Below are 20991 nucleotides of genomic sequence, written 5' to 3' on the forward strand. Positions count from 1 at the left end.
CTTGAAAAAGTTTTTACTTTCTTTTTTTGCTGAGTGTATTCATTGGCATTTTTCCTAGAATTTGTACCTGCGAAACTATTCAAAAGAATTAGTAATTTTATAGCAAATTTTCTGCTAAATATTCCACCCAAAGTGTGCAGCAAATCGTTGAATTTCAGTCCTAAAAAAATTTAGATGCAAAAGCTCCCTCATGATAGAGGGGGACACCCCATCCCATATGAGCACCCTCCCTGTATAGTACACAATGAAGACACTTGTGGATAGAGAGAGGATGACAGATATTACAATAATTTAGCCATTCAAAATATTTTCAGTTCTTTTTCAATGAAAGATTTGCAAATGCTAAAAAAAAAAAAAAACCAACAAAACTATGCCCCAGATTTTTAACATCAGTTCTAGAAATGCAAACGCTCCCGCCCCTTATTGGTCCACCTCGATAAACTAAGTTGTGACGTACACGCGGATAAAGAGCAGATAGATGCCACGATTTAGCTATACACCTTGCTTTGTCCCTGAATATTCCTTTTTTTTCTTGCATTTTGGACCTCTTGCAAATCAGTCCACCAAAAGTGTGCACCAGATCAATGAATGAAAATACATTGTGTTCTAAAAAGTTCAAAAAACGTAAAGCTCACTCTTGCGCGTGAACGGGAATTTTGACTGAAACCAGTGATAGAGGTAGAAGAGATTACGGTATACCGGTAGAGGCCGTCCAGTTTATCAATAGGAGGGGTATGGCTTTAATAACGCCATCTACAGTTTTCTAACAGTCCAAATGCGTCGTCGCGTAATCGGGATGGTGGATCGCAAACCGCAGTTGCGTTTACACTGGAACACTGATCAAATTCAGGAAGTAGCGGTGGTGCTAACATTTCGACGGTAGATCTACATACGAGTACCATCTCGCAGAGTCCTTGAGAAAGCATACAGACCGCTCAGCAGGCTTGTGGTATCTCGTTGGTCGGTGTTTACCCTTTGCAGCCATTTCCGCGTCTGGGTATACTGCACGCTTGTCGTTCGTTCAGTCGATCACAGTCAGTCGAAGAACACCATACCTAATTTGGTGCACGAGTGGCATTTTCGGAAGAGGTTTCTCTGCTGGTGTGAAAGTGTCACAAGGGGGTAGACTTTCTAAATGGTCAGCCAGCTTTGTTTATACCGGAGAAGTATTTCCAATCTGGTTCATGATGCTACCAACAGGTTGAATAACGACTGAACTTCTCCAGGGCGTTAGCTGGCTATCGACAACAACAGGTCGCATGATATCACTTAGTTAGGGAGGTAGAAGAGAGAATCAGTCTTGGATTTACTTATTTACATGCACTTGATCTTTGTCTGAGTTGGATGCTAGTACTTCTACGGTGAAATTACAACACACAAATTCAGCAAACGGTATAGGTCATCGTCGCGAGGGTGCAGTGCAGTGCGGTACCGTGCCGGGCGATTGCGTGCGTGCCAGTTTGCCGGTTGTTTTGCCGTTGCAGCTGCAGCCAGCAGGGCCGGCTGGCTGGAAAGTGGTTGCCTGCACTTTTGCCCTACCACACAAACAGGATCACGGTGATTATGTGTAATTATACATGACATCCAGCAGGAAAAGCAGTGGACTGACTTTCAAGACTTGAACAACAACATCTTCAAGACAGAAATCATGTCTTCAGAGATCTACGGTGGAGGAGGAGGAGATACACTACCATCAAAAGTGCAAAGATGGGGAGTGCTTTGGAAGAAGCCTTTTAGTCAAAATGGATCCACAAAGTGGGCAAAAAGGTATACACAGCCTGACTGTCATTGCGTGTTCAAAGAGATCTGTTGACAGATCAGCACGAAGTGCTGATGTATGGTTATTGACAATCTGTTAACTAGTTAGATTTAATGTAGGCTTATTGTCTGATCTTTAGTTGAAAGTTATTTATCTACTGCATGCTGGATAACCAATGCCCCCCCCCCCCCCCTGGATATTTTCGCACAAGTACTTTTTGTGCTCAGCTGGGTAAGCAGAGTTTCGCGTGTTTTCAGTTCCGCGGAATCAAGTAGACCTATGTCTAATAGGTCTATAAGAATGCGCGTGCTTTTATTTTTGCGCTAGTTTCTGGTTGCGCGAAATGTGCGAAAATTTCAACTTTTACAGTATGACGTTAACTAACTAGATTCATACGTTACACAGCCCTGTCACTGTGCACAAGTGTCTCCATGCTGGTGCGCGAGGACGCCGTGCTTTGCACGGTGTCTGGTTGAGCTAGACATTAACTAGACCCTATCACTAGTAATCTGAATATGCAGCAAGTCGCACGGTATTTGGTTGGGATATGAGGGTAGTAGGACCTATGTGAATGATATGACCTACATTGTACATTGTAGTGTAGGATTTGTTAGTCGGTACTAGTATCTAGGTACAGACAGTCGAGTAAATCTTGTCACAAATTTAATACAGATGTCGTTCTGTACATTGTATTTACTTCAATGTTGCAGTGAAAACATCTCAAAGTTGGGCTGGTAACGCTAACAGTCTTGGGGTAGACCTCAGCATTAGAATTCACCTACTAATTATAAGCTGAGGACATTTGTAATTGCAGTTCTACACCACATGCGAGTTGATGTTGTTTAAATATAGAGTCACCCTATAGTAAAAACAGAGGGAATGAAATGATAGGCCTATACCATAGAGATTTTTTTTTTTTTTTTTTTTTTTTTTTAGATCAAATGAAAACTGGAAGTTCAGGAATTTCTATTTCTAACTTGGAAAGACTTTCTTATGTCCCCCATCCACTCCTCTTATTTTGCCATACCACTCTATACCACCCTACCCTTGCCAGCTTACACATGGATGCACGGCGTCCCCACCTCTTGCCCAATAAATGCATGCATTCATGCATCTGTGTGTAAGCTAACAAGAGGAAAGTATAATGTAGAGTGGTACGGTATGGCAAAATCAGTGGGGGACATAAAGAATTGTTCCTCACAGTTTAAAGTAAGATGTATTTTTATAAACTTAAATAGCATTCTGTGTAACTATCTGAATTGATTTTTATTGTTTAAAGTCAACCTTTACGTAGTACATTCTGCGGAATTGCACTGTACTTAAATAGCCAAATGCTAACCTAACCACCTAAAATTTAAGAAGATACTTAGAATATAAGAAGATATATGAGTGAGAGAAACAGCTCAGTATTTCACAAAGTGGGTGATTTCAAGTTGGATGTATGTTTTGATTTATATTGTAACTTGTAAGTGCAGGTCTCAACACCAGCACCAACAATAATCCCAAACTTGAAATCAGTAGATGTAAGCAGATTGACGCCAAAACTTTACTTTTTGTTGTAAAATGCAATTCCTGTGAGACTTCGCAGTGGTGTGGAGATAGCATTATAGTGTTCGGCAACAATTGATATTGCTTGCATAGATCTGACCATGGATGTTGGAGCTCGAGTTTGGAGGTTAATACACTCAGCACCAGTGCCAGTGAGTACTAGTACAGCTGTACTACCAGCAGTAGCACAGAACTTGAAGTTACCCAATGTGAAATATTGCAACGGCTTTGATTCTGCTGCCCATGTTTTTCCCAAGGAGAGAGTTACTTACAGCTGTAAATAGAACTGCAGTGACATCAGTACTTGTAGATTTCATCAGTTTATTCCCTCAACTCCATAACCTCGTAAATGGCATAAATTTACATTGCACAGAAATGAGTGCTTTTCATAATGAGAGTTGGAGATTGGTCAAACTGTAAGCTCTGGGAAAAAAAGAAAGAAAATGAGAGTCGCACCCTTTTAAACTCACAAGTACAATGTGTAGCATTATTCATACAGGCAAATAGGAACTCAGCCTTTCACTTTTCGTACTAGTTGGGAGAGTGACCTAGAATCAATTTAAAGTCATTCTCACCACATTCTTTGGTAGCAGGTCTAATGCAGTAAAGGGGAGGGGGGGGGGGGTGGGGTATGTACAGTAGGTCACTGTATATTAAATGTCCAGGCACCTGTCCTCACTGATTACAAGGTCCCTACCTGAATTCTTTGTAGATATGTGGTTTTGTATTCACTTTCAGTTCCAGAATACATCATCCCTAGATGTTTTTTTTTTTTCCTGCTGCGTTAAGGCCGCAGATATGTATGTTTGTAATAAACCCTGTGTAGATATGCAGTGTCTTTTACATTCTCATCTATTCTGTATCATATGTACATACTTGTAGCTTCTCCAAAACATCATCCTGAAAATAAAGAGAATGTGTGTTGTCCTGGAGTATTAGCTTGTAATTTCTTTTCAGTTCAAACAAAACTGTAGAGATGAAGAAAGAACTACAGTATAGTATGTAGTAATACCACTGACAAAGACAGTTATCATAATTTGGACTCTTCCCATCCTGCAGAATTCCTACTGCATCATGACTAATCTGAGATTAAAGGTCAAGTGATACAAACACCGCTGAAGGCTTTGTAATTGCATGAGAAAAATCACCAACTTCAGAAATGCATGGTCTTAACTACAACTGTCTTTGTGTCTGTACTTTTGATGGTCTCTCTGAAAATATGCCCAGTCATGGAATATACTCATTCTCCATGTAGAAGCCACAGTGAGTTGTTGGCTGTTCCCCAAGTTCGTGTGTGCTCTTGTGGAAAGCCAAATGTGGAAGAACATGGACAGTGCCAGATGAATGACTAATACGAGAGTCATCCCATCCCGGATTTGTCTCCCAATTTCTATTTAAATCTTGTCAAAGCCTCACTGGGGTGTAAAATCTGGCAGGAAATGGACCTGCACTTATCTTTGCTAAACTTAAAGATGGGGAGAGGGTAAGAGAATGCGGTGGGTGGTACAATGATATGCGAGGGAACTTTCCCTTAGCCCATCCCCCCACTTTATCTGACCAGAGCACCTGACTTGGGTAGCTTTAATCACTCTAGACGGCCAGGGGGACAGTTATCACTTATTTGTGATTCAGGAAATTTGACATTTCCTCCTGTCTCTGTGACCTAAATTAGAGGTACACATCCCCTGTAAAATTTTCTTCTTCTTCTTAAAGAGTGTGTGAAATTAAATACCGGTACCTGGCTGAAAATAGGGCCTTATCAGTGCAGAGCTAGGAGATATGAGCAAAATGGTTCACAGAGAAAAAGATTAGACCATTACATGATGTTATGTCTCAGTTGTAACCAAATGTAAAATATTCTGAAAGGTGTTCCATTCATTAGTATTGAGGCTAATTTTGAAAGCAAAGTAGGCATTATGTTGAGCTTAATTGAATAAATTTAATAGTGATTTGGAATATTGTGTCTATGATAGTTATACTTACAGACTAAACAGGCAACACTTATTTGTAAAAAGGTCATTTTTGTAATGTCAAAGTTAACATGCTCTTCTGTGTAGTAAACCTTCATCTCTTATGCCCTTTTCGCTGTAGGCCTTGTGATTTTTAGGTGTGTATATAATAGACGACAGAATAGAAGTAACTGCAGAAAACTTTTCTTTGCTTATATATTGAAATACAGCCCTGTGATGTACAGTTCGTGTTATCATAATCATTCAAAAACATGAAAATGAGGAACAACCAGGTTTAAAACTTGTCAATATCATAACAGGGTGTCCCAGTTCCTCAAGGTTTATGTAGCCTGAAGTGTATGCTACATTTGTAGATACTGTGTAAAGGCAATGTCCTGTGTTTAAGGGAGTAGGGTGCATTTATGCTAAAAAACTTTTCGGGGCTGGAATCGGCATTTTGAAATGTGATTAGAGTAAAACAAGGTTGCGTCTGGACTCAGCCCAAAAGTAACAGCATATTTCAAAACACTAATTCTATACACACAAATTTGTGTTTTTATGATTAGCATTTTGCTCTAATCATGTTTACAGGGGAAGCATTAGTGCAAAACACACACATGTATAAAGTTGTTTATAATGGAGTAATCTCAGTGCCGAACTGGATCATTTGAAGTAGCCATGTATCCTGAACAGTTTGCTGCAATAGGGGCTTAAAGTACGTTTTAACAATGCATATTTGCGGTTTTGGTTCTTTATGGAGCTCAAAAAAATTGAGCATAAACAGTGCCCTCAAGAACAGCGTTTTGAATCAGCATTTCAAAATGCTGACTGTGCCTTCACAAAATGAGCATAAATGCACCCTTAGTGGTAGCTTCATTTGTCAGTCAATGTTTCAAACATCTCACAGTCTTCTCCACCACCTGTTCTGTAGAAGAGCTCATTGCTCAGTCTTTTGGGCTGTAATCACTACTCCGCGGCTGACGTACAGTAGATGAATGATTTCTGTCATTGGAGTCACAGAGATCCTCATAAACCTGATGTAATGATGATTAGGTTTGTCTGGATCTACTGGGAATGCCAGGTTACAATTTGCTGAACATTCACAAAGACAAATGCACATTACTGTACATATTATCCATGCGTGTCATTACATTGTAGGGACATTATTATAATCATCTGCAAACAATGGGGCAGCCTTCGGTGCAAATTGCTATTCCATTGTAAAGAGCAAAGACAAATGCCTATGACTAGATACTTTCACTCCCCCCCCTCCCCCCCCCCCCCCAGCTGAGTCATATTACTGGATGCGTTCTCACATGTATTCTCTACTCTACAATGATGTGCGGAGGAGTCCTCTTCAGTGCATGATGTTTGTGAGAGTTTCTTTCCTTCCCCATTAACTCTGTAATGCATCTGGATTGATATGATATCAGCAGTATTTTTTTTTTTTTTTTTTTTTAGCCACTAGGCATGAATAATTCTGTCCAGTTCTGATAAATATGTTGTGCTCCTTGATACAATATGGGTGGATAGCACAAAGACTTGTTGAATTTCATCTCAAGTTTATAGAGAGTTGAACCCATCAAAGCTGATTAATGCAAGCAGTAAAGATAGCATCTAGTTTCATTTTAATACCTGTTCTGTGTAGACGGGAGCAGGGAACTGAAATATTATGGATAACAGAGGAACTGTGCAGTCAACCATTTTTAACGCATATTAGTATGTAGACATCAGAAGGGTTTACTTTCCCAAGGAAATGACCCATTCTCTTGGCAGGTTTCAAGCTGGTGATTACAATGTAGTTGAACCAAGCAGCTCATGATGCATATTGTCACCTAATACAGACAGGAAGAGTTGATGTATCATAAATTGATGTCACATTTCTGTACAAGATACTCTATGCAGGGCTTGACACTAACTTTTTCCTCTGGTGGCCCGTTTGGGCCACTAAAATCTTTAAATCTGAAATTTTGGTGGCCTGAAAAAGAAATGTGTTGGTCCAAAATGAACAGAGACATGATAATCCATTTTGAATCTCAAGTGCCTGATCAGGCCACCAAAACAAAGCCTTTTGGAAATTTGGTGGCCCAACATCAATTTGTAGTGGCCCTGGGCCACTTGGCCTCAAAATCTGCTAATGTCGAGCCCTGATATATGCATTGTACAATCATAAAGTAACCATGCTTAAAAGCATTTCACTGCTTCTTTAGTGGTCAATCACTTGATATTTACATGAACTTTAGACCACTTCAAATAATACCATGACATTCAGGAACAGAAATCTGTGAGCCATTCATGTAGTACACTTGCCACTTTGATTAGGTCTGGCATCCCAATGGATTTGAGGAGCATGCTCACCTCTTTTGTATTTTCTGTTTTGTACTTAATGATCTCTCTGCAATGTATTTTTGTGTCTCATCTCCAGATTTTTCATTGTAAAGGAAGGCTTCCTCTTGTACTACTCCGAGAGTGAAAAGAGAGACTTTGAGAGAAAACGGACGTTCAACATGCATCCGAAGGTAAATGAACTTTTAAATTTCTTGTTGATGACCAGTGGTCAGTACAATTAAAGAGTTTGTTCGCAAAAACCGATAGGTCCATTTTTGAAGATTTTGAAGTACGGTCTCTGTCATAAAGAACAAAATTATGCCTTTTAAATGATATATTGGTCACTACATATAAAGGTACATTTTTGAAGTTATGGTCAAAAGAAGCGAAAATTTTCTTATTATTCTCTTGATTTTTCTTTACCTTTAATCGCAAATATCTCCGTTTGGCAAATATGGACTTATCGGTTTTTGCGAACAAACTCTTCAATTGTTGTCAAAATTGATTGTCATATTCATGAGTAAATTTAAGGTTTTTCATGTTAGCTAGGCAGGTGATGCATGTTCTATTTTATTTTTTCTTAATGGAGGAGCATGCTACAAATGTATATTGTGATAATAGCGAGCTTTATACCGCAACATACACACCAAGACAATGCTAGCCTTTTGTCAAGGCCCTCTCGCTGTATGGTAAAGAGAGCCCAGCTGAGTGGGGTTGCACGAGGGCCTTTTGAGATCTGCTTCACATCCTTTTGTTAGCCCTTTGAATTACCGACTTTTGCTCCCCGATTTCAGGAGCAAAAGTCGACCAATCAGCGTGTCTGTCTGCTTGAACCCAATTTGAATACAGTGAATGCACGTCACAGACCTCCACAGGTGGTCAGTGATGCATGCGAACAGGCATGACAACACCAAGGTGGAGGATGTGGGGAGCGCGCCATTCCATTGGTCGACCGTAACCCGTTAATATGAATATTCAGTAGGGTTCACATGTCATGAATAATAATGTTTAAAGCAGATCTCAAAAGGCCCTCGTGCTGTCACGCTCAGCTGGGCTCGCTTCGCTCGCCCAGCGAGAGGACCTTGACAAAAGGCTAAGACAACGCAGCCTCCTGGGTTGGACAAAGAAAAAGCTTTCTCATGCGTGCGCAGAACACCATTTTTGCCCTTAATTCATGTTGTCTTAATGTTCGCGTTACAGATCTAAAGCTCACTAATTACTCAAAGTTGACATCTTATCTTTGATGTACGCATAGGCCTATGTGGCATTTATACAAATTTATGAGTGATTGATCCTGCAGAGAAAATACTGAATACAAATATGCTATATGACGATGAATTTGAAATTTCATCCTTGATGTATGTGTATATTGTATGGCACATTTCAAATTCAAGTGTTTACTCTAAAAGAGAAGATATTGAATACTATACATACCACAGGCCTCGAAATAGGATTTTGGAGGGGCAAGGCCATTTAAACTAGACTCGGAATTTGTCAAGACTGACAAATTAGGTGATCCGATTTTTTTTTAAATCAATGATTCGAGTTTTCACCTGAGATTAGGGACATTGGTCGTGTGATGTTTGGATTCTCATTTTGAAAAGGGAGTCAGACCTGCCATCTTGGGTACCGAATTCCGTATACACTATCAAAGATGCAGAATGAAGTATATTTGACCTTTGACCCCACTTTGCACCCCCAAGATGGCATTTGAGCAAAAAGTGGTTATTTTGTGAAATGATTCTTGTAACATGGTCTTTGCGTGCGCAAAATATGGGAAAGATAAGACATGTATTCACCAAGATACAGGATGAAACATTTATGACATTTGATCCTAATTTACATACCCAAGATGGTGTCTGATCAAGTAGTTGTTATTTTATGAAATAATGTACGTAACATTAACTAAACATGTGCAAAATATTGGGTTGATAGGGGCTATTTTTCTTGAGTTATTGCAAAGAAAATTGGAAAAAGAAAGAAATATGAAAATACATCGAAGATAACCCTTAATTTCAACCACGTTTTTGGACGTGATCCCGACACCATATAAAAAACAAAGGGAATACGTACGATAGCGCAAAGTCTCAGCTACAACATATTAAAATCTGGGAGAAATTCACCAAAGGGTAAGTGAGCTAGTGCTCGATAAAGACAATCATGTCAATTTTCACATCTAGAAAAATTCCCTCCCATAGAGATAACACGTCATAACGAAGATAAAGAAAGAAGTACATTATGACCTTTGACCCCGATCTGCACAGATAAGATAGCATCTGAGCAAAAAGTGGTTATTTTGTGAAATGATCCTTGTAACACGGTCTTTACGTGTGCAAAATATGGGGAAGATAGAACATGTATTCACCAAGATACAGGATGAAAAATTTATGACCTTTGACCCTAATTTACATACCCAAGATGGCGTCTGATGAAGTAGTTGTTATTTTATGAAATAATGTACGTGACATGAACTAAACTTGTGCAAAATATGGTGGTGATAGAGTATGTTTTTCTTGAGTTATTGCAAAGAAAGTTTGGAAAAGAAAGAAATATGAAAATACATCGAAGATAGGCTTTGATTTCAACCAAGTTTTTGGACGTGATCCCGGGACCGTATGAAAAATTGAAGGACACACTTACGATAGCCCAAAGTCTCAGTTACATCATATTAAAATCTTAGAGAAATTCACCGAAGCATAAGTGAGCTAGTGCTCGATAAAAATAGTCATGTCAATTTTCATTTCCATAAAAATTGCACTCCCATAGAGATTACACGTAAACTGGTAAAATTTGACAATGTTACTTTTAATCCCTTTTTACGAGGTGATGCCGTCATCCAATCAAAATGTTGTTATTATATGACTGAAAGAACATTTAATAAGCTACAACATATTGAAATTTGGACGAAAATCAACAAAAGAATAAGTGTGATACGCTTGAGTGAACTTAAAATTTGATGACGTCATTTTGAAAATTTACTTTTTTTACTTTATTAAGAAATTTGATATCTTTTAATCGTTTTTCCAGGATCGCCAACCCATGAAATGACATGTACAACTCATCAGCTTTCAGAATATGTAAAGAAAATGGGTGGTCACCGTCCATCCTGATGAGTAAAATCGGATTCAAAATTGGCTGTTTTTTGGCATTGTTGGACTGTATATCGCCATTGACGCGCGCGCGGAATTTCAACTTTGACGGGCCCGTGTGACGTCATATTGAGTCGGATTGACTTGAAACTTAGTAGAAATATTCCTTGACATTTCAGGCATCCGATAAGTATGAAAAAACGGGAAATTTCTATTGCGTATGAGCTGTGCGTGCGTATATGCGCGCGCGCGTACGCGTCCGTCCATTTTTTTCAATTTTTCAAAAAATGCTCCAAATGGTCTGAAACGTGTGCAAAAAAAAAATTGAGCTCGATTTGAGCATACAAATATTTCAACGCGCGCGTACGCGCACGTTTTAAAAGAAAATATGAATTTTGAGAATATGAGTAGAATCCGCATAACTTGAAATATATGTGACGTAAATTTCATTGAAAAATTCCATTCCATTAATGAGATATGAATGAGAATGTGTTTTCATATAATGACGTCATAGTGACGTCACGGTCGACTGATCACTATGATTTTATAAAATTTGTCGTCTTTGGGACATGATACATATATGGTATGAGTTTGAAGTTGATACTCTGAGTACTTTCTGAGTACGTAGATACACAACTTTTGTCCAGAAATAAAGAAAGAAGAAGAAGAAGAAGAACAAAGAATCCGTACAGATACAGAAGGTGATCCGAGAGGATACTCGGATCACCTAAAAAGGGCACTTTTTCCAAGAGGCCAGGGCACTTAGGTCAGTCAGAGGGGCACCAAGGCCACGTTAGAAAGGGCATGTTGGGTGTTTATATGTGATGTGAATGCCTCATAGAGCTGTATCCTATCGACCGTGCTGCTACACTCCAGCAGCGCACGCCCGCATAAGATCTCTCCGCAGCAGACGACTTTAGGCAGTAGGCCATACACGATACGATGTAGGTTCTGTAATACAGTACGTTCTCAACGCGTACGCCGCGCTCGCTTTGGAGCACTTCCGGCGCCATTTTGCTTTGAGCATGCGGGCATGAATGCAGAGCGCGCGAGAGAGATGGCAATGCTCGCAGCTAGCCGTCCGACAGGCCTGGCATTTTTTAGCATGGCTTGCGACCACTTGCTCCGGCCCGCCGCTGCCTAGCTAGTAACTCTATGGCCGCTGCGCTGCGGAGGCAGTCGGGACGGTAAAAGCCGGTCGGGCGTACAGTACATGTACATAAACTTCTACACGTCGTCTCGTATCTCGGAAAGATACTGTGGAGTTTGAATCAGATATATTGGGACGCGAGTGAACTGAAGGTATGATATTTGAGATCAGGAAAGTTGTTCAAGCTTATTAAAGTGTAGACTTTGAGAAAGGGCATATTATACGTCATAAATAATAACTTTCATTCTAAAAAAGGGCACCACGGCCACAAGAAAAAGGGCACATTTTTTTTTTGGTCGTAACTTTGATCAAAGAAAAAAAGGCATTGCGGCCAACGAGAGGGGCACCGACGGCAATGGCCGTCGGTGGCCGTCGGTTAATTCGAGGCCTGATACCATGTATGACATGTGTATGCTGTGGGAAAGTAGCATATAAGCATACACACTTACTTTACTTTTCAATTGGATAGAATGTAGTGAGATGTGAAAGTACATTGTACATACCTCACATACACAAGTAAATTTTATTCCCATCCAAAGTTCACGTGACTTGTGTTGGAATAAAAGAAGGAAAAATACCCTCTTTTCATAACGAGGGAGAGGAAGGCAAGGAGGTTAAGAGACTGTGTCATGTGACTTGGCATGGTGGTTTGCCAAAATTTTCATTTTGCTGAGCAAATAGACCCGTGAGGGTTCATTGTTTGAGAACTTTTCAAAGTGGGCGACCTCGACTGCATGAGTGAGTGGTAACGAAATGATAATTCAAAGACTGCGTGATGATGTTATGTATGTATCGTAGCCACTTCAAAGCAAGTGTTTCACTTGTGTTTTTGGTTCACAAATATCTTCTTACAATATCTATAGCAAGTGTACAATACATTTGATACAAAGGGTTTTAAATAGCGAATATGGATTGTCAGAAAATTTTGATTACTTTCTGTTTGTAAAGATTAAATATCTTGTACTCTTGTATCATTTAGGTTTACATGAACAAGCAAAAATGAGAGAAATTGCCCAAATTTGATGGATTAGTATGGAATATATCATATCCAAGTGGTAATATCAAGCCATTCTATCTATGAATAACTGTTAGAATATTGTTTATTTGAAGCCTATGCTGCATGGAATTATTTTATATACCTTATTGGTGTAAAAACAATTTACTTACAGTTTTTCAAATTTACCCTCTTGATATCTAAATTACATTGGACTGACTGAGCAGAGACTGGAAAAAAACTTTCTTGAAATGTTGTTTGCCAGATTACTTTCGTCTCAAGTAAAACTGCTGAGAAAGGATCTTCAGGATTTTTTTTCTTTTTTTTTTTTTTTAGTGAAACTTGGCCTACTTTGCAATGTAAATTATTACGTTTGGCAGGAGATACTTGACCTATTTCAGGAGGAAGATGAACTGGAGTTAAAAAGCCCATTGTGATATCCAATTGTTCAGTTTGGGATCCCAGCTAATCTCAGTTCCTTTGCTATTGGTGTGATGTTATCCCTATGAGGAGTATTTTGTGTTTCAGTCTGATCAGTTAAAAAAAACAAAAAAACAAAAACAAAAACAAAGAGAGGGCTTTGAGTAGCAAGTCCACAACCAGCCTGTGGTCAGTTTTGAATGTTGTTATAAGTTTGGGTGAATGAAAACACACCTGCTGACTTTCAACCGTTCTGTGATACTGCCAAATCTTCAGGTATACATGCTCTTTGGTATATCTTATTTGAGACACCAGTGTCACCAAGCATTTGATTCATACTGATACAAATAATTTGCAGGAAGTGATGAAAATGTAATTAATCTTGGCAGTCATTTGATTTGTAAATAGCGTGTGGATATTGTGTGTGTTGGCCTAATTCTGTAAAAGCAATTACGGGGTATCTGGTTTCATGTTGAGTTAGACCTTTCTTTCTTCTTTGTACTACTGGTACATAGTGGTAGAAGAAACATATCAGAGTACCTGTTGCATCAAACTTTTGTTGAAATCAAACATAGTGACAAAATTAAACATAATTTGAATCAAACTTAACTGAGCATCAAACCTAAGTTTAAAGGTTTGATTTTGTGCTGTGTAAATGAAATAAATATGCATGAATGAACCTATATCTGATATTCACTTCTCCTGGAAAAGAGATTTATCACACTTCGCTATAGGCAGCACGATCGTCTAATACTTTGTAAACCTCTGGTAGGTAGCGAACATGATACAGCAATTGAAAGTTCATGAACTTTAACCTGTATGATCATATACATATCATATAAAATTCTGCTAGACATTTTTCGACCTTGTTGACAAACAAAATATGGCAAGTACATCATATAAGGCAGTCTTATTTCACTTCATTGTACATTCGCTCGCTGAGCACCTGAATTTCAGGCACCTGTAGCTCTGCTGTGTGTACTCTTCCCTGAGAGTTTCCTGTTGCACTTATCCCAATATTTTTGAGGCACTTGTACAAATGTATGTTTGATTTAAAGTGCATGTTTGATGTTGATCCACACATAAACTTATGTGCAGTTCGTGGTACTTATGTTTGATCTTTATGTTTGATTTCAAACATAACTTTCTGTAACACAGGAAAATCAAACATTATGTTTGATCTTTTAACTGATGTTTGATTTTATAGTTTTGTGTGACAAGGCACAGATCACCTTTATTAGTCTGATATGCTATTCATCATATAATACATGCAGACTTAGACACAAACTGCTGCCACTACCCGTATGTGATGTCGCTATCAATCCCTGTGAACTTACTGGGAGTCAATTTGAGATTGACCATTGCGACAGTATTTGAAAGACATTTGCCCATTTCGAGCCAGAAAAACATACCGCACGTGACACAGCTTGCCTTTACTTGGCAAAACAACTCTACATGTATGGTATACCATGCTAGATACTGCAGGGTACTTGCAGGATATTTGATTTGGTTTGCGGCGTGAAGTTATGTTAACTGGAAATATCGCTTGATTTGCCATGCATTTGAGAGTCAAGAGAAATAGGAAGACAAATTAATGCAATTTAAGTGGTTGTAATTGCAATGTAGAGCCACAGTTATAGGCACGAAAGCAATACTTCCATTATCAATTGTTTTTGACCAAGTGGAAATTTGTTGGCAATACATGTATGTCACATTTTATATGTTATGTTAATTGGGGGTTAAGACTTATAGTGTGTGTAGGTATCTCAAGAATGTCAGCCATCTCATGATATTGGTGTAAATGAAATCACAGCCAAGTATGTAAGCCTGTATCGCATGTGTATATTTTCGTATATTTTGTTACATTTTACACCAAACTAATCACTAACTTTACAATGCATTCAAACCCATCTTATTTTCTTCATGTAATTATTTTATTTAATTCTATGTATCATCACTTTGCTTCATTTGCAGCATGTGTGAAATAATCCCCCAACGCATCAGAATATTAAATAAGATGATGTATTGTTTCAGTTCAGTAAATGTTCAGGTGATCTCGAGTAAAGATACTTCTTTTTGCAATAAACATGGAAAATATATGTTTATGGAATGATATTTGTAGTATTATAAAATACAATAGTATCGCTGGAAATGTCAACATCACCACATTGTTTGTGACTAAAAGAAGGGTACAATTTTACCCTGAACGATTGACAAGCAAGTAGCACATGGAGAACCCACCAGCAACTGAAATGCCACATTATGGCTTATCAGTTACTGTTTTGTACAGTCTGTATTGTACATTGTCAATTATAATGAGGTATTTTATGTGATGAAAAAATAAGCCATTTTAACAGACTACATGGAAACAGTGACAGCATTTGATATCGATATGTCTCTCCCCCCCCCCCCCTTTTTGTGACAGGTGCTTTATACTGCATTTGGGCAATTCCACGGTAACTCGCGTTACAAATAATGGATACATTTATGGGATAATGTGCCAATATCTTTGTAATTGGAAGGATCCACAAGTTACTTTTTTCATCATTGGTTAAGTAGACATACACCAACTAAATGAATCCAAAAAGAAAAATAAAGGACAAACATGTTGGGATTCTTGAATCATTTAATTTTGGTAACTCGCGTTACACAAAAAGGACATGGTCAATTCTATAAAGGCCTCTTTTTGGAAAGTCTCCTCATACTAGACAATCCTGATAAAAGTTTTCCTACCTTGAATTGATAGTGGGTTAGGACTCATGAATTAACACTATCAAAGTTGAGTAACAATGACCTGGTAAAATGTAGGGAGCCTTTTTATCGGTAACTCGCGTTACGGTAACTCGCGTTACATTATGTCCACTAACACAGGGTGACACAAATTGATGACATACAACTGTTCTGATGGCACTGAATCTTGTGTTGAATATTTTGAGAGATGCTTAGTACATAGTAAAATGAATAAATGTTAAACAAATATTTTACTAATCAACCCAATTGATAGAGAAGAATGTTTTTAAGACTAAAAAGAGCTTCACTCCTCAAAGAGACCCTGAATATGTTTCAATATATACCCAGATGATTTAGGTGTATACCTGTAAGTACATAATTTTCAGAGTGTAAAAATGAAAGATGTTGAAATTCTTTTAAAAACAAAACATAAAAGTATCAAACCCTATTGACAAGTTTACAAAAAAGCCTACAATCTTTCAAAAATTAAAATCCTGTCTTTTTGAAAACTCTAATTTCTTTGCAACTAACTGACAAATAGACCAGTTCGTAATTCCACTTTGCGCATGAGCAGAAAATGTTCATTTGTCCCAACAGGCATTTTGGTTTGTAAATTCACTGATATAAGCATCTGTGATGTGATGATTATTCATGTGATCCTTATCTAAATGATGCTTGCCAGCACATCCACCTGACAGCAAGAATGGTATTTTGCAATATAAAAGGAATAAGCTGTTACCGCATTCAATACAAAACAATGAAATGGATGCTTGCTAAATTATAAACTGATGGGAGTATTCTGATCCCCTGATCGAAATGAAAGTTCATTCTTTTTTTGAACATGAATTCCATAAATTGTTATGTCAGGCAAGTTTTATGCATTATGCCACTTTGAAAAAGAGTGAAGTGCCGAACCAACTGAGAGAAAAGAAAGGTCATTTGTACCAATGTGTACATGAACTACAGTGTAATTACGAACTGGCTTATTACCCTACATCAACTTAAATAAGCACTCAATTGATCAGTGTTTTTGTAGTAGCCATGATTAAAAAAGTCATGGCGTGCATACTCGAGCAGTATTCGAACTAAGACCTCCTGATCTCCGGACGGGCATCATCTCGCAACTAGACCACCGAACTTCCGCCCAACTAGAAGTGTTGGTTCTAATCCTTATATCATGCAGCGGGTACTGCATAATTATTCAAATTCATGAAATTCTTTCGTTGAGATGTTATTATTGCAACTAATTGACAAATTGCCCTACATCAACATAATAAAAACTGAATTGATCAGTGTTTTATTAGTAGCCATGATAAAAAATCATGGGCACACATGGGTACTTGAGCAGGCCGGATTTGAACCCACAACCTCCTGATCTCCGGACAGGCGTCATTTTCACTAGACCACCGAATAAGTATTAGAACCAACACTTGCTGCTTTATACATGTAGGTCTACTGTAATAAAAATTCTGTAATACTAATGCAGGAATTTCAGAAGATAAATTGTAGGTTAACCTCGTTCACTGCTGGATGTACATGTACAGACTATGTACACATGCAGTAAGCCTGGCTAGACTCCTCAATGTGGCATGTGATCAGTGGCCTTGATGCTAGTATTATACAATCACAGTTTATTAGGCTACTCTCCTTTGTTTCAGTCCAGCATAGTATGTATAACACTAGATTTGATTGTTTTCACCATGATATAGCTCAATTAAGTGTTAAAATTTGCTTACGTTGGTGGAAACTTGTGTTTATAGTCGGTAACTCGCGTTACATACCGGTAACTCGCGTTACATGGTAACTCGCGTTACACTTTTCATTGACATTTTTTAATGTGATGACAGTGTTTATTCAAGTCAACATCCTGTGTACAGTATCAGGGTGTGATGAATTTAGAAAATTATGATTCCCAACAAATTACCTCCACTGCTTCCTTCAGAATGAAAAATATTTTTTGTTTCGGTAACTCGCGTTACATGGCTCAAGGGCTGAACTTTCAGGTGGTGATAAAAATTTTTTGAAGGTGGCATAGAAATTTTCTCATGGGAGACTGAAGTAGAACCAATTTGCTTCTTTAAAATGATTTAACTGAAGTGCTAGCAGGATTTTTCTTTTAAAAAAATGTATATCAAGTTAAGCATGCATTTTAGCAATTTGGATGACTGAAAAATTGTCTTGAACATTTGTAGCTGTTTCTCAGGAAATATTTGACCGATTGATATAATTCTTTGAGTTTCTTCAACTTCAATATATTGGTAATACATAATGAGTAATTCTTTTGCAATATAATAAACTTGAAATTTTAGTGCCATGTCCACATTCCCATGGAATTGCCCATTTACAGAGTTTTACAGTACTTGTAATGTAATGTTTCCACTAGTTTGTTATATATCCTCGACTCTGGCTCAAGGGAATTTTGCATCGTAGTCCCCGCTATTAAATGAGACTGAACATTTTACAACAGCTATCGAAACTGTGCCGAGTGAGGGTATCGTAGAGCTCACTGTTTAATTATATAGATAGCACTGAGGGTGTGAAAACAGCCAAGAGGCTGTGCAGGGAGGTATGAATACCATGCTGCTGAGAAATACAAGGGGCAAATTAACTGGTACTGCAAACTACATAGTGGTGGTACTACTACTGCACCCGTAAAGCATAGTGATCTCTTAGCTGTTTATCCTGTACATTCCACCGCCCAGTTGGCATCACCCTGTGACATCAATGTATTACCTGTGTTGAGAGTTGGCAACCAAATCCCTGGGTGTCTCGAGGAAGTTGTTTACTGGCACATTTACATGGAACTGAAATATACACCGATTCAAAGGCTGGTGCCTAAGATTCATTAATCTGAGTGTTTTGTTAGCTGTAAAGACATTTAATCTGTTTGATCCATACCAAGTGAAACCATGGAGGACATGTACGTATTGAATTGTGACGTAATGTACATATGCAAGTTAATGATGCTTTGATGAAAAAAAAAAAGAAAAAAAAAGGAGAAATTGATAAATGATGAATGCTATATAGGTCTACAATGTGATTGATTCTGAAATAGGAAACCATAGTTCCTCATATATATGCTAATACAAGTATACCTTGTGATTTTCACAAGAATTCTGACAAGAATTCTTTATCAATAAAATTTGCTCATTAAAAAAAAAGAAATGTATATTTCTCTATTTCTGCCAAATATTTATAAACAGAAATATGTCTATCGAAATTTTTAGCACTCCCTCCCTACATACCTTGTAATTACATAAAATTACAATGAACCTGATATGGATTTATGAAATTCAAATGTAATCAGGTTCACTCATTTTCCACTTTTGTTTTTAATATAATAGTACTGTACATTGTAATTTGGATACTTTGTGATTAAACAATAGTATGATCGTTCATTGAATAACACAGATTCAAATTCATAAAAGATATTTTCATTGCAACTGATGGACAAATTACATCGATGTAGGGCAATTTGTCAATCAGTTGCAAAGAATAACACAGAGCTGTTTCAAATATGGCATTTGTTACTTGCTGTCAAGACAGAATGACTTCTGTTCCTAGACCGTGATGTGGGATGTAGGCCCCGATTGTCAGTGCTAATAATGGTAGATGATGCAATGCGCAGGCTAGGCATTGGGCATTGCCCTCCATAATGAGGTGACATTTTGGTCTACATGTACAGCATATCATGTCATTCCCTATCAGGGCCACCGATTACTTTGTATAGGCCTACATACCAATGACAGATCTATGCATGTGTGTGTTTGTATGTGCACATATAAGAGTAATACTTTCCTTGAAATTTAAATAGACAAATATCTTCACGCTTTGAAAATTTCATATTTTTGTTATGGTTGCTTTGGTGGCAGCTGCCATGGTAACAACTACAAATCCTGGGCCTGATTGGCTCTCACTGTGGTAGTTTAAAAAAAGGTGGTATGCATTTTCTTTGAAAATAGTATTGTACATGTAGTTTCATGGGATAGGCTGACAAATATGCAGAGTTCCATTCAGTATGTTTGTGGCATTCCACCGGACTACTCAGATGAATAGGTTTAGGCATCGCGAGATTTGATTTGATTCTGTATTCAAGGTGAGATCTAACTTGTTTTAGTTTAACATGTAGTGATTAACACTAAGATTACTTGTTGCCAAGAGAGACTGCAACTGTAATGTGTCAAAATTAAAGATTCACATCAAACGAGATTAAAATGAAACTTCCAAAGATATGTACTGTGATTGATTAATACCCCTTTCATAAACTCATCCTCCTATTATCCGCATAAGAATAATGCGGACAATTCAATAAAAAATGCGTTCACAAACTCTGAAAATAATCCGCATTATTTTTACGAGCGCCCGTCCTGAAAAAGACGGATAATCGTAATGGTGACTGCACACGTCCCTCCTGCGGGAAAGACAGGTGACGTTTGACCGCACCCCGGCAATTATCCGCATTATTTGGGTTTGCGTTCATAAACTCCAAATCTGGTCCCGATGCTGCTATTATGCGGATAATAGAAGGGTTGAAATAAAGCGCATTATTCTTTCCCCGCTCCGATTTTACGACCAAATGTTGCGGATATTATCCGCATTATTGAGTTTATGAAAGGGGTATGAGTGTGGACTATATGGTTCATACAAAATTGTATCTCACAACCAGCTTGGTGAACTTGCATATTGCTGAAAGATATGTGTGTACAAAGTTTCATTGAACAGGTGGCTTAACGAATATGACAAGTAGATAAGCTGATGTCAAAGTCTCTTTGAAGCTGCGTTTTGTTCAAGTTACAAGTGCTGTACATGTGTTTACACCTTCTGTGTACAGAAGGCGTAGTAATCCGTGAACAAATTTACACTTGGCTAGTGTGGACTAAATGCAAAGATCAAATACTAGCATTTCAGTTTGAGAAAATGTTTATGTGGCTGTTGGTTCATAAGTATTCATTGTAAAGGGATGTGGTAATAATGCAATAGATAGACATAAAAAAAGCATTTTGAACAAACAAACTGCAATTTCG

At 38.0% G+C, this 20991-nt stretch overlaps 1 protein-coding gene across 1 annotated transcript in view; it reads left to right on the forward strand.

The window, feature by feature from the left end:
- Window positions 1-1355: 1355 nt before the first annotated feature.
- Window positions 1356-20991, forward strand: part of LOC140227863 (pleckstrin homology domain-containing family D member 1-like) — a 76947-nt gene continuing 57311 nt past the window's right edge. The window contains exons 1-2 of the mRNA XM_072308255.1: window positions 1356-1767; window positions 7682-7775. Coding sequence (XP_072164356.1) covers window positions 1649-1767; window positions 7682-7775 — 213 coding nt within the window. The 5' untranslated portion in view covers window positions 1356-1648. The remainder of the gene's footprint in view (window positions 1768-7681; window positions 7776-20991) is intronic.

Source organism: Diadema setosum, chromosome 1 (assembly GCF_964275005.1).
Source record: "Diadema setosum chromosome 1, eeDiaSeto1, whole genome shotgun sequence".
Classification (NCBI taxonomy): Eukaryota; Metazoa; Echinodermata; class Echinoidea; order Diadematoida; family Diadematidae; genus Diadema; species Diadema setosum.